Here is a 24676-nt window from a genome sequence, read left to right on the forward strand (position 1 = left end):
CAGATTGATACTAATGCTTCCTGAAATTACGACGTGAAATTCGCTGGTATCTCAAAGTCCTTCGGAATGCAGGCAGGCTGGAGATGCCGTTCATTGATAACACAACTCAAGATTAAACAGACTTAGGTGTCACTCTCCGATGTTCTAATTAAATTCCCACTGGATGTCAATCCATTATGTCCCAATGGAGATTCCCATCAAATAGACAGGGAGTCAGTCTCTGTCATACTGAAAGGATTCATATCAAATAGATTTGGTGTCAGTGGGCCATCCCTGGTGTCCATCAGATCGACTGGGTGCGAATCCCTGATATCCCAATAACGTTTTAATCAACCACACTTGATGTCCCCGGTGTTCTAACCGTAAGCACAATCAAATAGATGCAAATTCAAGCAAGATTTATGCCTGCTCGTAAAATGCTAACAGTCGTTTTCATCAAAACGAGTGGATTTGATGCTCTTGTAATGTTTCCATACAATTGCTGGGTGCCAGTCAGTAATTTGCCACTGGAACCTCCATCAACTGTTAATTTGGATGCGAGTCTACCACTGAAGGTTTCTCCCAAGCAAACTGTTAATTGGTCATTGCAATCCTCGTGCATTCTGGTCAGTCTGAATATAATATCTCATTCAATATGCCAAAAGAGCTTCCCGTATTAAAGTGGGCATCACTTCTTGATATTCTAATAGACATTTTCATTAAATAGACTGGGTTCAATCCTTTCTATCTCAATACACATTCTCTCTCCTATCTGTTATTATCTGTAGTTCGGTCCATAGCATTCTTTCCTCGCAGTTAGAAAGCTCTGGGTCCAAGTTTCACTTGAGCTGCTTTTTGTGGATTATTTTTTGGAGGCGTTGTCTTTCAGAAGAGATGTTTAGTGGAATCTTTATCTGCTGTGCCCGGCAAGATAGTTAGCCCCACTGTCCTAGTCAATATTTATCCCTCAATCAGCATCACAAAAACAGGTGATCTGGTCATTCACACATTGCTAATTGTGGGAGCCTGCTGCGCACAAATTAATCCACCCATTTTCTGCTTTACACAAAATGCATTTCATTGGCTGTGGGGCACTTTAAGATGTGAATGGCCGATGTAAATGAAAATCTTTGCTTCTAATTTGCATCCTTCTATCAGCCTCGCATGGGCCATTTCCAACACTTCTCTTCCTTGACCACTCTGTCTCCATTTCTGGTGATAAACTGTCCACTAGTATCCATTGCAAGCCCACTGACCCCCACAAGAACCTTGACTTACAGGTCTTCACATCCCGCATCCTGTAAGAACTCCATCCCATTCTCTCAGATTCTTCACCCCTGCTGCATCTGTTTTGACGATGCCACTTCCCAAATTAGCACTGCCAATATGTCTTCCTTCTTCCTCAATCGCGATTTTCCGCTCACTGCTGTTGACAGGGCTCTCGACCCATTCCTCAGGCCATTGCTCTCACCCTCTCCTTTCCCTCCCAGAACCAGGACAGGATTCCCCTTGTCCTCCTTTTGAGCCCACCAGCCACTGCATTCAAAGGATCATCCTTTGTCATAACATGACATAACATAAGGACATAAGAACATAAGAAGTAGGAGCAGGAGGAGGCCATCTAGCCCTTCGAGCCTGCCCTGCCATTCAATAAGATCATGGCTGATCTGAAGTGGCTCAGTTCCACTTTCCCGCTTTCTCCCCATAACCTTTAATTCCCTTGCCTACCAAAAACTTATCTACCCGTGACTTAAATATATTTAGCGAGGTAGCCTCCACCACTTCAACGGGCAGAGAATTCCATTTCTGCCAACTCCTGCATGGAGTCACTGCTCAAAGCATCTTCCCCTCACACCACCTGTCAGCATTCCACAAGGATTGTTCCCTCTGGGACACCATAGACCACTCTTTCATCACATCCAACACCTCAATCCCTGCCCATTACACCTTCCCATGCAATCGTAGGAGGTGCAACACTTGTCCCCTTACCTCCTTCCTCCATGCTCAACTCTCCAGCTCCTAAACACCCATTTCAGGTGAAGCAGCACTTCACATGCACCTCCTTCAATCTGGTTTATTGCATTCATCACTCCCAATGCAGTCATCTCTACATCAAATGGAGACTGGGTGATCACTTTGCTGAACACCTTCGGTCCATTTGCAAACAGAATTCAGAACTTCCTGTCGCTTGCCAATACGTCACCATGCTTTCCTGTCCACATGTCTATCCTTGGCCTTTTGCAATGTTCTTGTGAACCCCAATGCTGGAGGAACAGCACCTCATCTTCCAATTGTGCAATTTACAGCCTCCTGTACAGAACATTGAGTTCAACAAGAGATAAGGCCTGGGTGGGACTGTGGTCAGTGCAGACTCGATGGGCCAAATGTCATTCTTCTGCACTGTAGGATTCTATGATTCTATAACTTCAGAGCATGAACTCTCCCCTCTACCTTCATCCCATTTCCATTTATTTTGTTCTGTTTCTTCTTTTCATCTCATTCATCCATTCTTATCATCCTTCTTTCTCACTTCCAATGTTCCACATCTCCATTTCCATTCTCCTTCTTGGACCCTCCATCACCCATCTCAGGGCGACTACCTTAACCATCTGTACCTCTGTTCTGCCATTCGTACATTGTGATCACCTAATGGACACTTTTAGCACCTTTCTCAGCCTTCATCTGCATTTACATCCCCTTATGTCCTATTACAACATTCCTATCCCCCTGCCCCCACCCCCACCCACTATCTTTTCTGATTTTCTTTGTTCTAGCTCTGATGAAGGGTCATCCAGACTCAAAATGTTGGCTCTCCACAGATCCTGTTAGGCCTGGTAAGATTTTCCAGCATTTTCTGTTTTTGTTTCAGATTCCAGCATCCGCAGTATTTTGATTTATCTCAAGGAAAACCTTTTTTGTTATCCGTGACAATCAGTCCTCACAACCATAAGAACATAAGAAATAGGAGCAGGAGTAGGCCATCTAGCCCTTCGAGCCTGCCCCGCCATTCAATAAGATCATGCTGATCTGAAGTGGATCAGTTCCACTTTCCCGCTTTCTCTCCATAACCCTTAATTCTCTTGTCTATCAAAAACCTATCTACCCGTGACTTAAATATATTCAGCAAGGTAGCCTCCACCACTTCAACGGGCAGAGAATTCCAGAGATTCACCACCCTTTGAGTGAAGAAGTTCCTCCTCAACTCCAATCTAAACTGTACCCCCCCCCCCCCCCCCCCCCACTTATCTTGAGGCTGTGCCCTCTAGTCCTGCTATCCTTTCTAAGCGGGAAGAATCTCTCTACCTCTACCCTATCCATTCCCTTCATTATCTTATACGTCTCTATAAGATCCCCCCTCGTCCTTCTAAACTCCAACGAGTACAGACCCAGTCTATTTAGTCTCTCTTCGTAGTCCAACCCCCTCATCTCTGGTATCAGCGTAGTGAACAACCCCAATAATGATTTTTCTCAGACTGGGTTGTTTACCAATAGACATTACAATCATAAATATCGGGTACCAGTTCACAATATCCTAACAGAAATCCCTATCATACAGAACGGAAACCCATCTTTCAAGTCCCAGTAGAGACTTCCTATATTTTCTGCTTTAGAACTTACTATCAAACGGACAGGAAGTCAGTTTCTTGCTGTCCCTGGCGGCCTGATGGAGTGAATCCTATTGTTGCAGTGTCTGTCGCCCTCTGCAGTGTTTGTGAAGCATTCGGATGCTTTCCAGAAGCGAGCTGCCCAGACGTTCTTAATATTTGTTTAAGTAATTAATTATTACACCTAATCAATTTCGCATCGAAAATTTAATAATACTTTGTTTTCTAATGAATTTTAACAAACAAATAGGGAAATGTTATGAGACTCCTCATTGAGTTCTTTTCTACAAAAGTATAATCAATCCTGGAAATATTGGTTGTGTAAATAGCAGCGGCCTTTTTAACGAAGAACGCATTTGTATGTTCCCACTTAAAAGTAGACTCTGTTCGGTTTTGAACTTCGGGATTTTGACAATATATGAGGAACTACGTACCATCTTTAGACAACCTTGAACATTCTTGTTCTAAGTAAATATCTTAAGGATGCAAAGGCTGATCCAGAACGACCAATTCAGCTGTCCCCAATTACTGAGAGTACAGGTATGCAGTTGCTGCAAAGGGAACGCTCCGTTTACAGGTTCGACTACATGCTGACATCTTTTAGCCTTCCGATTCAGTGGGCCCAGTGGATAGTGCTAAAGTGCCTACTAGGAATTGCCCAGGTGCCAGCTGACAGTGCCAAGGTGCCAGGATGGCATTGCCCAAGGGGCACCCCCTCTTGCCCTTGTCCTCTCCAGGAGGATCTCAATGGCATCCTGTTCCACCGGAGAGGGTAACATGACTGTTCCCTGTTCATGGGGAGCAGAAGTTTTCCTTGCTGGAGAGAATCTCTCCCGGCCCGGCGATAAAGGGGCAAGCGAACCGGGACAATTGAGCTCCGGGCTCACTAAACACATGGAAAACGGTATTTAAATAAATTTAAATAAATTATTTAGCCTGTCGCTTACTTCTGGGGAGAAGCTGACCTTGTCGTAAATCCGCCTCTTGTAAAATCGCAAGACCGTGAAATTGGGCATGATCCTGATTTCTCAGCTCTTGCATGATTTTACCAGCTCACTCCGTCCATTGATGAGCAGGGCAAGCTGGTAAAATCTCAGCTGATGGATCAAGTGGCTTTCTTCTGAACTGTAACAGATCTGTGATTCTGTCATGTTTGTGTGATGTGGCCAAACATGGAGACACAACAAAATGCTTTAGATGGATTTTATGCATTTCCTGGCCTTTGTTAAGGCTGTTGGAGTAATATTGGAAATCTCGGGCAAAGATCCTCTCCAACAGTTAATGACCAAAGGGAGAGTGACCTATGGCTCGATTTCAGACAGAAGCAGTTTCACCAGATGTCTGCTCCAAGTAGATGTAATCAACCTGCCCCTTTATAATGTCATCCTTAAAAGCACATTAACTTATGTGAGTAGTTAAGAGATTGTCATAATTAGAAAAAGATGAAGTTGTGTTGACCATTCTGGGAACCTGGCATGGCCTATTTATGGACACCTTGATTATGAATTATATATTGTGTTAATATGAGAGCAGAGCAAAATATTCTGCTTGATTAGATCAAAGCTTCTCAATTAATCAACATAACCTAACACCTTTTCTGCACTTTAACACCCTATGCCTTCAATTCAATATATATCCACATACATATAATTTAGCAGTATTTTTAATATTTATGATTCTAGGGTCCTGATATTTTCTAAAGGACTCCCACGAAAATATACGTATAATTTGCTTATAAATGTTGTAAGGAATTTGAATGTAATTATTAAGCGAAGTATCAGCAGAATATTTGCAAATTTCTCCATAACTGGAGCTGAGCTGTTGATTTTCAGAGAATCCATGCATATTTATTGGCACCATGTACAAAAACCCAAACCATGCATTAAAAGAGGAAGACTCTTAACCGATGAATATAATTTTTGTCAATCTTTTTCAAGGATCCGCTATATTCCCAAAAGTGGTACCATTACTAAAAGCAGTAATGGCTTTGTGATTCTTTGTTGAGCTAAGGAAAGCTTTTATATTGTTTCACCAACCTCTAGAGCTGAAGATTGGCCATTTGCTGGGAATAGTATGCATTTCTTAAATTGCTTCTTAACCTATTTACGTTGTTTCTCAGGTAGTTTAATCTGATTTCAGGGCTCTTTGCTCTGTAGTAACTATGTTTGAAAATGTCTTGTCTTCCACGCTTGGAAAGTTGTTAATGAAGAAAGAGCATAGATGAACGGTCGATTTGATCAATCAGTTAATCTGACAAAATTGTACATAAAGTGGTCACAAACAAATATGATCCAATTATTTCCAATTGTGCCAAGATCTATTTTTATGGCTGGGACTGTCCTTGCTTCATAATTTTGATTTCATTGCACGGCTCAGGATAACTTGAAAATAGGTGAACTGAGGTTGAACTCTCCTGGAATGAGTGCTGATTCCAGAATCCGGTATATGTTCATTAGAATTAAATATAGCGTGACTTCTCCAAACCAGGAAATAGATAAATCTGCTGTTATTAGATTATGGCTTGTCTCTAACGATCCTTTCTGGAATTCTTCAAACCATTCCTGATTTCAGCTAGAACAAAGGCGAGCGGGATTCTTTTTTATCTAGCAAATTATTATGATCTGGAATACACTGCCTGAAAGGTTAGCCAAAGTAGATTTGATGGTAGCTTTCAAAAATTAATTAGATAAATATCTGAAAGGAAGAAAATGGTAGGACTCGGGGAAACCTAAGAGAAGGTCAAAGGCTTAGAATCCTGTGGTGTGTAACTCTCCTTCTCCCTCTCAAAAGCCACAAGCTACAAGTCAGGAGTGTGCTGGAATACTCTCCACCTGCCTGGATGAGTGCAGCTTCAATAACGCTCAAGAAGCTTGACACCATCTAGGACAAATTAGTCCACTAGATTGCGCCCCCGTTCCACAAATATTCAGTCCTTCCACCACCGATGCACAGTGGCAGCAGTGTGTACCACCTACAAGATGCAAGAACTCAGCAAGTTTCCTTAGGCAGCATCTTCCAAACCCATGACCACATTCATTTAGAAGAACAAAAGCAGCCGACACACCACCATCTGGAAGTTTTCCAAGCCTGTATTGGAAATATATCACCATTCCTTCACTATCACAGGATCAAGACCCTGGAACTCCCTCCCTAACAGCACTGTAGATGTCTTTACACTGCAGCGATTGCAGCGGGATAAGAAGGCAGCTCACCATCACCTTCTCAAGGACTGGTCAATAAATGCTGGCCTCATCAGCGATGCCACACCCTGTAAATGACATTTTTTTAAAAAAGGAGTTGGAGAAAGCCATTAAGCCCTTGAGTGACATGGTGGCACAGTGGTTAGCATTGCTACCTTACAACGCCAGGGACTCAGATTTGATTCCTGGCATGGGTCACTGTCTGTGTGGAGTTTGCATGTTCTCCCTGTATCTGTGTGGGGTTTCTCTGGGTGCTCCAGTTTTCTCCCACAGTTTGGAAGATGTGTTGGTTAGATGCAATGACCCGAACAGGCACTGGAGTGTGGTGACTAGGGGAATTTTGCAGTAAGTTCATTGCAGTGTTAATATAAACTTTACTTGTGACTAATAAATAAACTTTAGCCTATGCCACCATAATAATATCATGGTTGATCTTGAATCCCAACTCCGCTTTTTCATCCTATATCCATATTCTATTATTCATTTAATATCCAACAATCTATTGCTCTCAGTCAGGAATAAATTCAATAACTTAACATCTACAACCCACTGGGTTTGAAAATTTCAAAGAATCACATCCCTCTGAGAATAAATTTCTCTTCATCTCAGTCTGGGTTATCCAATCCCATAACCTGAAATTAAGATCCCTAATTCTAGTCGCTCCAGTCAAGGAAAACAATCTCTCAGCATTTACACTGTATGCTCTCTAAGAATCATAGAATCCCTAAAATGCTGAAGGAGGCCATTTGGCTCATCAAGTCTGCACCAGCTCTCCAACACAGCATCCTACCCAGGCCTACCCCCTGCCACTCCCTGTAACCCCAAGCATTTATCCCACTAATCCCCCAAGCCTACACATCATTGAGGTGGAGAGGCTCTTCCCGCTCAGAAAGGACAGTAGGACTAGAGGGCACAGCCTCAAGATAAAGGGGGGGCAGTTTAGAACGGAGTTGAGGAGGAACTTCTTCACTCAAAGGGTGGTGAATCTCTGGAATTCTCTGCCCGTTGAGGTGGTGGAGGCTGCCTCGCTAAATACTTCTAAGACGCGGGTTGATAGGTTTTTGATAGGCAAGGGGATTAAGGGTTATGGGGAGAGGGCGGGAATGTGGAACTGAGACACGACAGATCAGCCATGATCTTATTGAATGGTGGGGCAGGCTCAAGGGGCTAGATGGCCTACTCCTGCTCCTATTTCTTATGTTCTTATGTTCTTATGGACACTAAGGGACAATTTTGCATGGTCAATCCAACTAATCTGCACATCTTTGGACTGTGGGAGGAAACTGGATCAGCTGGAGGAAACTCATAGAGAAACAGGGAGAATGTGCATGTTTACACAGTGACCCAAGGCTGAAATCGAGCCCAGATCACTGGCAGCAGTGCTAATCACTATGCCACCATGCTACCCTTGGAATGTGGCAGCTAAGGGTGCCACATTTCAATGGGATCACCCTACTTTGCTAAATTCCTGCAATCACACTGTGTCTCAAAACCAATAATCTGAAAACCGCTGATGTCTGAAAACAGAACATTCTTTTAAGCTGCCATGCATGAATTTTAATTAATATTGATGAGTATCTCACTGGCATGTTTGGCTAGATGCTGCATTAGCACAACGGTGTGCCAGCTAATTATCAGCTTTTCACACTCTCCTAGTGGCCTGAGTGACCCTTCTGTACTGCCAAATAAAAAGGCTAACATAAAATTTACCTTCCTAATTGCTTACACATTAACTTTCTGCAATTCAGGTACACGGACATCCAAATCCTTTCTGCATATCAATGTGAATCTCTCACCTTTTAAAAAATAATCAGTCTTTCCATTTCTCTGCATTATACTCCATTTGCCATCTCTTGTCCACTCACCTATCTATATTTCTTTGCCATCTCTTTGCATCCCCCTCACAGCTTTTGTATATAATATTGTTCCTTCGTGAAACATAGATATGTTAGACTATGTCCTTTTATCAAAATCATTGATATATATTGTAAATAGCTGAAACCCAAGGACTGATCCTTGTGCTACCCTATTAGTTACAAGCTGCCAGCCCAAAATTACCTGTTTATTCCGAATCTCTATTTTTGGCCTATGAACTAATTTTCAATTTAAGCTAACATGGTACACTGGCACAGTGGTTAGCACTGCTACCTCACAATGCCAGGGACCCGGGTTCAATTCTGGCCTCAGGTAACTGTCTGTGTGGAATTTGCACATTTCCCCATGTCTGCATGGATTTCCTCCAGGTACTCCAGCTTCCTCTCACACTCCAAAGATATTTGGGTTAGGTTGATTGGCCATGCTTAATTGCCCCTGTTTTTCAGGGAAAATAGCAGGATAAATATGTGGGGTTATGGGGATAGGGCCTTGCTGGGATTGTTGTCGGTGTAGACTCGATGGGTTGAATGGCCTCTTTCTGCAAAGTAGGGATTCTATGATTTTATTCTATGGCTATTCCCAATTCCAAGAACTCTAACCTTGCATAACCACCTTTTACGAGTCACTTTATCAAATACCTTCTAAAATCTAAATATGGTCACTGGTTTCCCTCATCTACCCAGCTAGTTACACTCTCAAAATGCTTTGATTGATTTGCCAAAGCCACGTTAGCTCTATCTAATCATGGTATCATTTTCTTATTGTGCAGTTAGCCCATCCCCAGTAACAGATTCTAGATTATTTCCTATTACTGATGTCAGGATAACTAGCCTGTAGTCTCTTGTTTGCTCACTTTCTCCTTTCTTGAATAATGTTATATTTATTACCTTGCAATTGAAGGGTTCTGTTCACGGACCTAGAGATTATGGAACTCAAAACCAACGCATTCACACAAAGCATCTCCACAGCCAAATCTTTTAAAACTCTTGGATATAAACCATCAAGGCCAGGAAATTTGTTGGCCTTTAAACCCATTAATTTTTCTAGTCATACTCCCTTTCTAACAGCACTGTGGGTGTTAGCTACACCACATAGACTGCAGTGGTTCTGAAGACAGCTCACCATCGCCTTCAATTACCTTGGAAGACCTAAGTATCTCAAAAATGTGAACAATGTGTTAAATAAGCCAATTCACACGACTACTATGCAATGGTTGGTGTTTTCCACCTACATGATGCTGCTGTCAGTTCAAAAGGAGGTTTTGCGTATCACACAACTGAGCATCGTTGTTTGAGAACTTCAGTGCTGGTGCAATGCCAGCTGCATGCATCCCAGCAATTGGATGATCAAATCAAACAGCATGTTCCTTTGGTTGTTCATACTAGGCAGAACACAGATCTTATTCAACCAGTCCTTGCTTGCAAAACTGAAAACAAAAACCTCTACCGTTTAATGATGGGCAACACCTGCTGAACAATCCTGTGTGCATGAATAGCCACACTAACAACTAATTTAAGATAATTAGTTAGCTTGTAACATGGCTCATTTACGCTTGTCACAAGCGACATACAGTCATACACAGGGGTTCATTCCCTATAAACTATAGGGTCCCCAAGCATCAGTGTAATTCACATAGATGAAAGTTTGAACATATTCCTTTCTCCATGATAATGCCTCAGCCAATCAGCAGCCTTTTCTTCTATAGTATAAATTATTGTGATGGTTTGAAATTTGCTATTCTTGCATTTGTCCTGATGAGTGCAAGATGAAAAACTTTGGTAACGTGGTCTCTCTTTTCAGCAATATTCAAGTTCTGTCCTGCCAAGCAAACATTTGCATACTCTACTTTTCATCTCAATAGGAAGAGAGAAATGGTGGCGTGGTGGCAAATTCACTGGACGAGCAAACCAGAGGAACAGGTTAATGCTCTGGGGATGTGCATTCAAATCCTGTGACATTTGGTGGAGTTTTAATTTAATCAAATGTCCTAATCTTCACCAACTTGCACATGTGTGGATTTCAGAAGTTATTGTCAGCTTTATCCTGTAATAGTGGCAAGTATTGACAACCTTAACATTACTGGTACAGTAAAATACAGGCTATTATATCTTAAAATGCTGTGTGACTCACAACAGTCCATCTTCAAATCATTAAAAACTGTGTTAACTTTGACAATTTTTGAAGTGTCAGTATTTATCTGCAATGCCTATTACATCCCTTTGTGATGATAATTTTTTCATGTTAAGTTCCATGGAATGATTGCTGCCATACCAATGGTCTGGATTTTGCAGTCAGCAGTAAAGGAATGACATTCACTACTGACCACCTAGAAAACTGCCCATAAAGATGAAGAGAGCTCTGTTATGCAGAAGTAGAAAGCAAAAGCCACATAGATAGAATTCAGTAGCATTTATATAGTACTGGGCCCTGAGCTTTTTCACAGGGAATTTACCTGTGTGTGTGTGTGTGTGTTATGGACTTGAGGAATTTCAGAATGATATATCATTTCCTTACTTTGATGATTTAATTATTTATGAACAGCTAAAGCATCAGCAGTTTGGGCAGTAGTGAAGTCAGATCATTGGAGTTGCTCTGCAATGGAGGCTGAAAAGCCTTGAGACCTGATGTTCTAAAGCGCCACCCTTAAAAAGATGTCCACAGAATTTCCAATTTAAATGTGTATAGGAATTTATAATGGATAGGTTATCTGGAAGTCTGTGGGAGCATATGTTAATTAGGTATGAATGTTAAAATGTTCTAATACTTGGTCTGTCAATAATAAAAGCCTTACACAGTTGTACTTTAAATTTTTTTATTTATAAACAACATACATTTACTATAAAAGCTGTTGCATTATTTGAACGCATTGTATTTTTTCTTTAAGAGGCAAATCACTATACATATAGCGCAATGGTTGAACTGTAGCATATAGCAGACAATTTCAATAGTTTATTAGCCCCAGCTACAATCATTCACTGAAAAAAGCACCAGTCCAAGTCCATATTTGGTTAAGCATGTTTTGGGAGAAATGTTGTTAACTACATATAGTCAAATCTAATAACTTGCTACACAGATGTTAGCAGTTGGTGGTCGAGTTTCATTGCATGCTACTGTAAGGGTACTACATCCGATCATGCAAATATGAATGGATGAGTCTTACCAACAAGGTGAGAAGAGTAAGCACAACAATAGATACTTTGAATAAGCTTTTATTTATGAACCAAACATGGACTTCCCAAAGTCAGTAAAGTCAACCATACACATAGTGGAACATTTTAACGCAAAATGTAATTTTCAAAAACAGAACTACACTTTTTTACTTGACTATTTAGTTATCAAGGCTGTGTTTTCATAGAATTGGTGCTATACAATTTTGTTAAGCAAAGTGTTCATCTCTGGTATGACTGACAGGAGTTCACTTGTGTGAAACGTTATATTAACATTTTGGATAAGAACTTACTATTGATGTTATTAGCGGATGAACGCAATGGCCAGAATTTTCCAGCCCCACCAGCCATCTGGTGTTGCCAAAAGTCAACGGATATTTGGCTGACCTGCCACATCCTTCTCAGAGTGTCTCACTATGGCAGGGCCAGAAAGTCCCGGTCAATGTATTTTAAATGAATTAACAGCTCCTTTAAAATAGTGGCGCTAGTGGATTACAATCCACTCACAAAGTCCACACTGTTATGGTAACATCCATATTTACATGCATGTTGTAGCCTGGAGCTATGGGTAATGATAGTCAAGGCTCCAACGATTTTTCCATCTCATGGTTGACCCGGAATCTCTCCCATGTTTACCAATTGCCATTGCCATGTGTTGGGAGGATTTGCAAGTTTATAATCAACCTCTTTGGTCACATTCTGAGCATACCTTCCTTGGCCATCAAGTCCTACAGTGAGATTCAAACCCAGAACTTCTGACTCAGAGGGAGGGACACTACCTGCTGTGCCACAAGACTGCTTTAAAATAGTAAACAGAGGAATATAATTTAAACCTGTAATTAATTAATTTTCAATATTGCCAATTGTATTTTCCAGCCCGTATTCTGATTTAAGTACCAGCATTCATTGGTTTTGAATATTGATGTTCAGTGTATTACATATAAATCTGTATTGGAGCAATTTACTCTACAGGCCAAGAAATTTCAATGTTACCACTTAAATGCTTAATGACTTTGTCCCTGGTTCATGTTGGCGCCACTTCAACTTTATTTTAAAAGATAAAGAGAATTGCAAATGGGGCTCTTGGAACAAGTACAGAATGTGCTATTATATATGTTCACTGTTCCTCTCAACTGTTAATTTCTGAGGAGAAAAAGAGTACAAGAATGTGTAAAAAGTCCTCTTTAAAAATATTTTGGGCGCTGAAACATGTATTTTACACAACAGATAGACTGCAAGATAAACATCAGCCTTTGCTGAAACCATGCAGAAGAGTAGAATTCAGTTTAATATGAACCGGTCACATGAGATAAACCAATTAGGCCTCAGCTTCATGTTTAACTCATCTCCTTTGCAGTATCGCTTCCACCCAGCTCATTTGAGAGCTGACAGAGATGTTTATCAAGCCAGATACCAATTACTTCACATTCACTGCAGACGCTCAACATTTTTGACCGTCAATGTGCAACAGCCTGCATTTTCTAAGGCACAGTTTTAATGTGAAAAAGATAAAATCATTCTTCCAAAAGACTGATCCAACAATGGTTACAAATAAAAATACAGCACACAATTATCATATAATACCTCGGCATAAGGGCTCGACTAGCATGCAAAACATGTTTTTATCTATTTCAATAAATAAATGTCAAAGGTGTAATTTTAAGAAATAATTATTGCTGAGCCAAAGAAAGAGATTTACTTAATTGCGCACTCTTCAACAATACTGCTAAATGATCATGGACTACACCTTAATATTTAATATGGAAATCAAGAGCCTCGGTGACTATGGAGTTGACACTGTATTGCTGTTGTTTAAGGCAGAGACAATGCAGTTGGCTAATTAGCTGCTTTCAGTTCTCCATAGAATCATTTTGCAGGCATCTGCTTGCGATATAAATGGTCTTTTAAGCAAGGGATCATGGCATATCTCAGGCTAGTTGTAATTGGTTATTCTCATTTACCTACAAATCAAGAAAAATTAAATTTTAAAGGTTTCTGGTAAAAATAATGATATTTCAGTAAAATACAACAAAATGCGTGCCTGTAACTGACGCTTCCAGTAAGGTATCTGCAATTTCACAGTAATTTAGAAAAAAAACCTTCAGCGGCCTTGTGGAAAATTCCAGCAGTGACTTGAGACTTCATAATAATATAAAAATGCTGAATTCAATTAAATTCTTTCTCTGCTTGGAAAGATTGACTATTTAAAAAGTTTCACAGCTTTAATGTATCATAATAGGTAGAATGTTTTATAATAAAACAATAATAATCTACAAATTAATTTTACTCACTTCTTTGTTACCTTAATTGGGTTCTGGTACTTTAATTTCTTGCAGTATACAGGCATTCTGATATTTTGGGGGAATATTTAACCCAATTTGAGGCAAAATTGTGAAAGTTCAAACTTACTCTGCATTGTTTTCTAGTCAGTTCCAAAATAGGTTTCCCAGTTTTCCAGAATCTAAAATGGTGGCACAGGCCATAAACCAAATCACAATGGGCAGCATTTGAGCACCTGCAGGCATTGCGCAATATTTACTGGAATTTCATTATTTTAACTCTTGGTTCGCCTTGATTTACAGGAAATACACCGGATTTACAGGAGATAAAAATCCACATGGAGAAAGTAAACACTGGGTCAACAGAAAAGCTCGGGTCTGGCTGTATAATACGCAAAAAAACCTGATCAAAGTGTGGAAGAGTTAATACCTTCTCTTTGTGATCCTGAATATGAATTGCAGCCTGGTGGTTGTCTACTCCTTAATCATTAACTTAAAGAAAATGTTGATCTAAATTCTTCTTTATAGTAACTTAGATCAATTAGATAAACAATAAATGAGCAAAGCCAGTACTGAACATTTAGAAAACCTGATGCAATATAACAGCTTACAAGTACACACTGGAGAGCTGGCATTGATTGCCAATTGTGTCCTTTCTGCACACAAACCAGTGTAGTAAATCCCAGGCTTTCACACATAGTTTTCGAAAGACAAGCATTTCAGCTTTTCTTTCTATTTTCTGATGCATTAATAAGTCGTGTCGTTGTATTTTGTTATTATCTAGTATCAAAAAACAACTTGGTTATTGCCTCGATCATGATCCATTTATTCATATGCTAGACCATATGGTGATATTCTTGCATTATGAATAAAGCCAATTCAAAATATCTGAATGACTGTAAATCTATCCATTTCGAATCAACTCAATTTTCCCTTAATGTTACAATGACAGCTCATGTTAGTCCAGGAAAAGGAAAAAGACAGTTTTTATCCACTACATAGGACAAACATAAGGCTGAACCCTTTGGAGACAAAGGCTAGGGAGGGGTACGGACCACAGTTGTTGACCGGAAAGCCAGCGGGACCTCCATAACAGGACCTCCTTTTTGTGAAGGCCCACCATATCTCCTGCCTCTCAGGCACTTAACAAACCTGAGGCGGCCTTTCCCCAGGATCAAGGACTCTGGGGTTGGAAGTCCCACACCTGCTGAGAGTTCCCCACTAACCAGAGGCCAGCAATTTCTGCTGTATCCAGCAGTGCCAACTGGGAGGTGTTGGCTGCTGCAGGTACAAAACCCACATGAGGCTTTGGATCGAGGAGGGACCCAGGCGCTGATGAGTGATGGGGAAGGGGGTTATGGGAGGGGTATCGTGGGGAGGGGAGGAAGCGGGGGTCAGCAATATGAGCAGGGGGGGATAGCTCTTAGCAGGGCTGCTCCTTTCCAATGCCAGGTCCATTGATCAGACTCTGAGGGCCTGCAAGCAAACACACCAGGATGCATGGAGAACCTCCTGCCTGCTGCTGGCCTAATACTTAAGGGTCTCATTTGGCAGTGGGCAGGTGTTGAAATCCCCATTTGCTCCCATACCACCCCATTGAATGCCACTCCCACTACCAAGCCTGCCAAACGGAGGACACAAGATTCTGCCCCTAATTTTATTCAGTTTCTCTGATAATCATTGCACTTTTATGTATTTATCATGATTGGAGGAGGCGATAAAATAAATTACATATCACACAATATTAATTAAATACATGTTGAATCCAGTTAAAAGCTTTTATTCAACAGCAAAAATAGTATGCTACTTTTGTAACTGTGTGCACAAAAAGAATGGTGCTTTCACTGGGTACGAAAATGATCCGAAGTGTAGACTGCCAAGATAACAATGCAGGTAAAAGCTGTTTTGGAAAATGATGTTTCTTCTAATGAGAAAGCCAGTGAATGACAGTTTCTATCCGCGATTGTCAGTCGTCACAAGGATCAGCACTGAGCATCGGGCCACCTGTGTTCTATCCAACTTCCAGTTGCTGTTGCTGATTGGCATGTGCAAGGTCATAAAGTGGTGGGTTGTCCAGCAGCTAAAAACAAAGGCAATCTCAGTATGGACAATATTTAATTATAGCGCATCTCAGGTTATAAATGTTGCAATGCTACAAAGACTTACAGGAGATAGATAACATCATGGAATCACTCAGTTATGTTCAATTGACATCATTGAGCAGATCTCTTCTTAACATTCACAGTGCTGCAATTCTAGACTTGGCCCTCCAAAAGGCTGGCCAGGCTTGTATATACCCTTCCACGATGGGGCACTGTGACCGGAATTCTCCCAAGAAAATTCTAACTGCTGAATTCGTCTAAAAACTGGAGTAACTCCTGCTGGTTTTTTTTTAAGCAGGATTTTCAAAACGAATCTCCAACATTCTCAGCACTGCAGAGTGCAGTAGCGAGATTCACAATGAAGATCAGTGGGAAAGCCTATTCCCACTGGAGAAGCGGCAGCATGGCGCTGAGCGGACCACCTTGCATGCGCCATTCTGTCATGTGCAGTAGCCCCGCACCGCTGGCTTCTCAATCACTGGCCAGCACACAACCTTCCACATCTGATTTCCTCAGCCCTCCGATCGCTGGCCTCCCGGACATCTCTGGGCCAGCTCCGACCCCTCCCCCAGCCGCTCCTCCTCCCCCCTCCCCCCCCCCCAGCTCGATCTCCCTGACACTCTCTGTTCCGCGGTCCCAATCTCCCTGACACCCCAGCAGTCCTGACCCCATCCACTACAGTCCCACCCCTCCCACCTCTTTGGCCAGACCCAATCATCACCTTCCCTCCCCCCATCACAGATTCTTATGCAGGGTGACAGCGGATCCCCCCACTAATCTTGCCCCCATAGGCCGCATCCTCAATACGGCCCCTCTTTCTGGCCCCACCTACTTGGCACTGCCTGATGCCCAATGGGCAGTGCCACTTTGCCCCTTAGGCAGTGCCAGAGGCCCAGGCTGGCACTACCAGGCTGGCAATGACCAGGGGGCACCCCCCTTACACTTGACGTCCTGGAGGGCCTCCATGGCCTCCCTTCACTCTAGCGGGATCAGGCCGCCAGCTCCCCATTAGTGGGCTGTTGTAAACCATCCTGGAGTGAACCTATCCTAGCAAGGTGTGGGGGAAGCAGGAGAGGCTAATGGGCCCAGAGACTTCAGCTAATAAGATTTAAATGGTGATTTAAATATTTTAATCAGTTCCATGCCCATGGTGTTGATGATGCTGGAAATCCAGGCCCCAACGCAACGGGTTGGAAAAATTACCCGTTTTATTTCTCACTGACATTCTTTTTATCATTTTTAAACACAAATATGGAAATTGTATTAAGAATTCTTTCACAAGGTAACTCAAGAGTAGATTTTCCCACCCTGAACTCCTGACGTATAATATATATTGTTAAATTACATTCTTCCAGCTCATAACTCCCATTTATTAAAGTTGTTGAATGCAAAACCATGAGCAGATGTTACTTATTTTCCTGATATGAGCCAGGAGCAGCACAAGAAATGTTTACTCCTAAATTAGAGAATAAAAATTGCGCATTTAAAAATCCAAGTAATGAATTTACAGCTTATATAATGTTCCACTTGCAAATCAGTTAAAAGACTAAGGCTCAAAGAATGAATGCTGAATTTAGATTGTTTTGAAAATGGTTTAGTCACAGAAAGCAGAAAATAAAATATAAATGTAATAAACTTAGAACCAAAGGAGTGACTAATGCATTTCTGGAGAAAGCTGTTCTGAATCCCAAGCTATGAATGCCAGTCATTAAAAAAAAGTACAATGTTTCTTATGTTACATAACCTATTATTCTTAAATTTCTAGCCACATTCTGAATATAAAAGAGATCATAGTAGCATCCAAGGGACGTGTATCAATGAAGTTGATTGGCTAAGAATGACAAAAGAGCTTTGAAATTGTTACATGGTAAATAATGAATATTGGAGACAATTGAGCAGGGGAATTCTGCCAGAGTAAATGCTGTCCTCAGACTCCCGCTCAATTCTCAATCATTCTTGCCCACTGAAAATGGTGATGGAAAATCCCCACCTTTAGTAAAAAACTTATTCAATGAAACCAAAAGAGAAAATGCTGGAAAATCTCAGCAGGTCTGTCAGCATCTGTAAGGAGAGAAAAGAGCTGACGTTTCCAGTCCAGATGACCCTTTGGCAAATTAAATAAAGCGCTGCCAACTATAGTATAATATTTGAAATGATATTTGAAATGTGTACATCTGATCTGCTGAGGGTAATTTTACAAGATGTAAATTTTCAATTTAAATTTAAAATGTGGAAGAAAAGGGAAAAAATTTGCATGTGATAATTGATTATTCGCTTCATATTTCTGCTCAATGTGAAATATTTACCATCATGACTGAAAGATTAATGATTATAATGACAACACTGTAAATAAAAGCAAATCATTTTCAACTTAGTCACAGGAAAATATTTGAATATGAATGTCACAATCTTTAATATTAGCAATTAAATGTTGACCAAAGTTTTTAACTTTCAGCCTTGCAGAAATTGTGATTCTTCAGATTATATCTTTATAACTTTTAAGTGAGAAACATGGATGGAATTTTATGACCTCTCCCACCAGCCAGGTTTCCTGTCCTGCCAAAGTCAATTGACTTTTTGAATGGTTCACATTTTGTGCCCCCCCCCCCTCCCCCACACCATCCCCCCCCCCCACCCCACCCCCCAAACCGGCTCCAACTCTCACCATAGCTGGGCTTTAAAATTCTGCCCCAGGAACATTTTACAAAAAGCATAACTTACTTCGGGACCTGATGTAGCAATCATTACAATTGAGAAGCCCATTGCGGATCCGCACATCTGTCCCAGTGGTTGCATCTCCAAGTTGTCCTTGACAGATACCACACTGTAATATCACAATAAAAGTTAATTAGCCATTTCAAACCTACAAAAAAAAACTTGTCAATTTATCTGAATGCACTACAGAATATGGAATGGTCAAAAATTGATCAGGAAGTTCATGTGGCATATTGTCCCCCTCTTAGGTTGCTACATGTACTTACGGCCCCATCCTTTCCGTGAGCATACACAAATGTTGATTCATCCTTCCTGTTACTCTAATTTTCCTTCATGTCTTCAACAAGGTAAAAGATTTTGGAGATATTGATAATGAAGCACATCTTTAAAATGGCATTGGCATGAATAAATTGGCAAACAATACCAAGACTAAACAATACCAGGAAAGAAGGTACCTTCTGCCTGTGCAAACTAAATTATATAGTGCTTTTCATATTATATTGGGCCAGATTTTGCTGCAGCAGGGCATCCAATAGTGTCTGCCTTTTGTTAAGACTTGTTTCTGCATGCTCAGGTTTTTAAAGTTTTGTGCATGGCAAATTGCTGATGACCACAGAATCCCTACAAAGCAGAAGGAGACCACTCAGCCCATCAAATCTGTACTGACATCAATCCCATCTAGGGCCTATCCCTATAACCCCATGTATTTACTTGACTAATCCCCTATACTAAGGGGCAATTTATCATGGCCAATCAACCTAACCCGCACATATTTGGAATGTGGGAGAAAACCAGAACATCCAGAGGAAACCCATGCAGACATGGAGAAAACATGCAAACACCACACAGTCAATCACGCAGTATGGAATTGAAATCGTTTCCCTTGCTCTGTGAGGCAGCAGTGTTAACCACTGTGCCACACTAATATTGCAGTGAGAGAAATCAGACATCTGGACTAGAATGAACAAGACAAGGAACTGTATATGCTTAACTAATTTGATAGGAGGTTTGAGCAGCACATGGGCTAGAAGAAACTGTACATTGGAGTTATTTCACTGCCAAATCAGATATAGCATGTGAAATAAGGGGAGGTGTCATTCCATTAACTTTTGGCACAGTGGTTAGCACTGCTGTCTCACAGTTCCAGAGACCCGGGATCGATTCCTGGCTTGGGTCACTATCTATGCTGAGTCTGCACATTTTCCCCATGTCTGCGTGGGTTTCCTTCGGGTGCCCTGGTTTCCTTCTACAATCCAAAGATGTGCAGGTTAGGTTGATTGGCCATGCTAAGTTGTCCCTTAATGTCAAGGAGACTGGCAGAGTGAATTTGTGAGGTTACAAGGATAGGGTCTGAGTGAGATTGTTGTTGGGTGCAGACTTGATGGGCCAAGTGGCCTCCTTCTACATTGTAAAATTCTATGATTCCATGATAAGACTCCAATTTCTTTACTGACTTCACAAATCTGGATTCCACAGCTCAAACATGGGCCTCTCTGCTATTTCTGCAAAGTGGCTAAAACCTCAGAAAACACTCTCGGATTCCAATAGTCTGCTGCAATGGTTTCAAACTGCAACCAAACTGATCACATCCAGAACTCCTACTACAGCAAGGTTAACTACCTTTTATTGAGAGGATTACTATCGATTTCTTATTTAGCTTCCAGCAAAACAAACCTTCCAGTGTTTTTCCATTTCCAACTCTGCCTTATACTGAATACCAGCTCCATGCATCACGGACAATAAATCTATTTAATTTTTAAACTTATTCTATTTTTAAAGTTTCTTCATTTACCAGTGTAGGAATTAAGTAATGTAAAATATTACAATTTGAGATTACAATGTTTTAATATTTGCTTCTTTTCCGCTAAGGAAGATCCTAAAGGACCTAACAACAGTTTTAACATTGATTCCTATGGGATTTACCATTTTCATTCTAAGTGCTGAATCTAGGCACAATTCAGATCCGACTTGGAAATCTGCGTTCAGGCGCTCTCATACGCAGTCAGCCTGAAAAAAAAATCACCAGTCTGAATTGCGCTGTGGGTGGGGCTTAGCCTGCCTGAAACGATCGGAGCTCTGAACTGCACATGCGCCCATGTCAGATCGCTCCTGGGCCACAGAAAGCGGAGAAAGTGGTCGGGAAGTGAAAAGTGGAAACAATGGCCTCCACAGGCATCTTGAACAAGAGAGGATCTGACTGTCTCCCCTTGACAATCAATGGCATTACCATTACTGGACGTATCACCATCCTGGTGGTTATCATTGACCAGAAGCCTAACTGGACCAACTATTTAAACACTGTGGCCACAAGAGCAGGTCAGAGTCTGGGAATTCTGCAGAGAGTAACTTATCTCCTTACTCCCAAAGCCTGTTCACAATCTGCAAGACACAAGCCAACAGTGTGATGGAATACCCTCCATTTGCCATTCCACAATATTCAAGAAGCAAAAAGGGGACTCAAGATTGTTTTGGCATATAAGGCAAAGGAGAATCCAAAGAGCTTCCACAAATACATAAGGGGGCAAAAGAGTAACAAGGGAGAGAATAGGGCCTCTTAAGGATCAACAAGGTCATCTATGTGCCAATCCACAAGAGATGGGTGAGAACCTAAATTAATATTTCTCACCAGTATTTACTGTTGAGAAAAGCATGGATGTTAGGGAACTTGGGGAAATAAATCGTGATGTCTTGAGGAGTGTACATACTACAGAGAAAGAAGTGCTGGAGCTTTTAAAGCGCATCAAGGTAGATAAATCTCCAGGATCCAATGAAGTGTATCCCAGGACACTGTGGAAGGCTAAGGAGGAAATTGTGGGTCCCCTTGCCAAGATATTTGAATCATTGATAGTCACGGGTGAGGTGCCTGAAGATTGGACAGTGGCAAATGTTGTGACTTTGTTTAAAAAGGGCTCCAGGGATAAGCCTGGGAACTACAGGCCAGTAAGCCTCACATTTGTGGTGAGTAAATTGTTGGAAGGTATTTTGAGAGACAGGATCTACAGGTGTTTAGAGGCACAAGGACTGATTAGGGACAGTCAGTGTGGCTTTGTGAGTAGAAAATCATGAATCACAAATTTGATTAAGTTTTTTGAAGGGGTAACCAAGAAGGTAGATGAGGCTAGTGCAGTTGATGTTCTCTACATGAACTTTAGCAAGGCTTTGACAAGATACCGCATGGTAGGTTGTTGCATAAAGTTAAATCTCACAGGGTCCAGAATGAGGTATCTAAATGGATACGAAATTGGCTTCTTGACAGAAGCCAGAGGGTGGTTGTAAAGAGTTGTTTTTCAAACTGGAGGCCTATGACCAGTGGTGTGCCTCAGGGATCAGTGCTGGGCCCACTGTTATTTGTCATTTATATTAATGATTTGGATGACAGTATAGAAGACATGGTTAGTAAGTTTGCAGATGACACTAAGATTAGCAGCATAGTGGACAATGAAGAAAGCTTTCTCCAATTGCAATGGGATCTTGATCAATTGGGCCAGTGGGCTGACGAATGGCAGATGGAATTTAATTTAGACAAATGTGAGGTGATGCATTTTGGTAGACTGAACCAGGGCAGGACTGACTCAGTTAATGGTAGGGCGTTGGGGAGAGTTACAGGACAAAGAGATCTAGGGGTACATGTCCATAACTTATTGAAAGTGGAGTCACAGGTGGACAGAGTGGTGAAGAAGGCATTCAGCATGCTTGGTTTCATCAGTCAGAACATTGAATACAGGACTTGGAATGTCTTGTTGAAGTTGTACAAGACATTGGTAAGGCCACATTTGGAATAATGTCTGCAATTCTGGTCACCCTATTATAGATATATTATTAAACTAGTAAGGGTGCAGAAAAGATTTACTAGGATGCTACTGAGACTTGATGGTGTGAGTTATAAGGAGAGGCTGGATAGACTGGGATTTTATTCTCTGGAGCATAGGAGGCTGAGGGTGATCCTATAGAGGTCTATAAAATAATGAGGGGCACAGATCAGCTAGATAGTCAATATCTTTTCCCAAAGGTAGGGGAGTCTAAAACTAGAGGGCGTAGGTTTGAGGTGAGAAGAGAGAGATACAAAAGTGTCCAGAGGGGCAATTTTTTCACAAAGAGGGCGATGAGTGCCTGGAACAAGCTGCCAGAGGTAGTAGTAGAGGGTACAATTTTGTTTTTTAAAAAGCATTTAGATAGTTACATGGATATGATGGGTACAGGGGCATACGAGCCGAATGCGGGCAAGTAGGATTAGCTTAGAGGTTTTAAAAAAGAAAGGGCGGCATGATCAAGTTGGGCCGAAGGGCCTGTTTCCATGTGTAAACCTCTATAACTCTATGACTTTAAGCTCAATACCATCAAAGACAAAACCAATGTGCTTAATTCTCAAAAGCAACCCCATTCATTCCCTCCACAGCAATGCACAATGGCAACAGTGTATAAGATGGACGGTTGCAGCTCATGAAGGTTCCTTCAACAACACCTTCCAAGTCTGTGACCTCAATTATTTAGAAGGACAAGAACACACCAGTTCCCCTCCAAGCCAAACAAGATCCAAACTTGGAAGCACATCATCATTCCTTCACTGTCGCTGCATCTGAATCTGGAACATACTCCCTAACACCACTGTGGATATACCTACACCAGATCAACTGCAGTGGTTCAAGAAGGTGGCTTATCTTCTGAAGGGCAATTTTGAATCCCATCCAATAAACAAATTAAATAAAGGAGCTGACTTAATGGACCAGAAGATCTTTCTTTTTGAGATTATTAATTCTACAATAATTTCTACAAATAATACTTTCATATATAAATACTGTCCTGATTCCCCTTTATAAAAATACCTGGTCACCATCAACATAGACAATTGTGTACAGCTTCTTGAATTAGGACTCACCGTGAAACATTGAATATGGAAGTAAAGACTGAGTGTTTCGATGATCATGGCTGCACCTTTTCCAAGAGGAAGCCCACAAGTTGAGCACAGCTTCTTCCCACTGACTGACCTACAAAACCACGTAGAGAAACAATGATCAAAGCTGTTTCTTCCAAGAATTAAACACGATAAGCAACTTTCATGGTTTTAATCTTGACCCTTTACTAGAAAAATAATCATTAGATATACATTACACCTCAATATCCTGAATCAGGATTTAACCAGTAACAGCACTCCTTTCTGTTTATCTACACATTTTGGGCTGTAGCACACATTTTAACTTTGCAGGGGTTGTCAGGATGTATCACTGATCCTTTCTGTGATGCCTACCTGCTGGGTGATTGGAGCTGAAGGGGGGGAGATGAGTGTGGAAGGGGCAGAGATTGGCCTGACTGTAAGTTTTCATGAGATCCAGACCTAGGAAAAGAACAGATACAAACATGATGACAATATTCATTTGTACAGTCGGCTGAATATTTGGAGAAATTGGTAATGCATTCAGTAAAATTCTTCAGATGTCCAAATATGGGTACTATCTCCCACATTTGTTTGACAGTTTCTGGAGGCCTTGTATATTAATTGTTTTTCACTACAGTCCCAGGCTTGATTGAATGATCTATGAAAATCCCCTAACCCTTGACCTGTGCCTCCTTGGAACACAGCAGGGCAGGCTAAGTTAGATGATTGTATGGTCAGCATTCATTGTTACTGATGCTAGAGGGATTTCTATCATCCGTTCTGTGAAGGTGGAACACGATGGAGTTCACTTGCAAATTGGTCAAATGCAATGAAGTTCCAAAAGAAGAAATGCAGAAGTAAATGGTACCTGAGCTCTGTGG

The 24676-nt window shown here is 41.2% G+C and overlaps 1 protein-coding gene across 15 annotated transcripts in view; it reads right to left on the reverse strand.

The window, feature by feature from the left end:
* Nucleotides 1–11472: 11472 nt before the first annotated feature.
* The window catches only part of LOC145342637 (LIM and calponin homology domains-containing protein 1-like), a 334400-nt gene continuing 321196 nt past the window's right edge, over nt 11473–24676 (reverse strand). For all 15 annotated transcript variants that reach the window (XM_080188282.1, XM_080188272.1, XM_080188279.1 and 12 more), the window contains 4 exons: nt 24168–24254; nt 23799–23907; nt 18929–19031; nt 11473–16185 (listed from right to left, as the gene is read on the reverse strand). In XM_080188282.1, coding sequence (XP_080044408.1) covers nt 16160–16185; nt 18929–19031; nt 23799–23907; nt 24168–24254 — 325 coding nt within the window. In that variant the 3' untranslated portion in view covers nt 11473–16159. The remainder of the gene's footprint in view (nt 16186–18928; nt 19032–23798; nt 23908–24167; nt 24255–24676) is intronic.

This window comes from Carcharhinus amblyrhynchos, chromosome 1 (genome assembly GCF_965287045.1).
Source record: "Carcharhinus amblyrhynchos chromosome 1, sCarAmb.v2.hapA, whole genome shotgun sequence".
Lineage (NCBI taxonomy): Eukaryota > Metazoa > Chordata > Chondrichthyes > Carcharhiniformes > Carcharhinidae > Carcharhinus > Carcharhinus amblyrhynchos.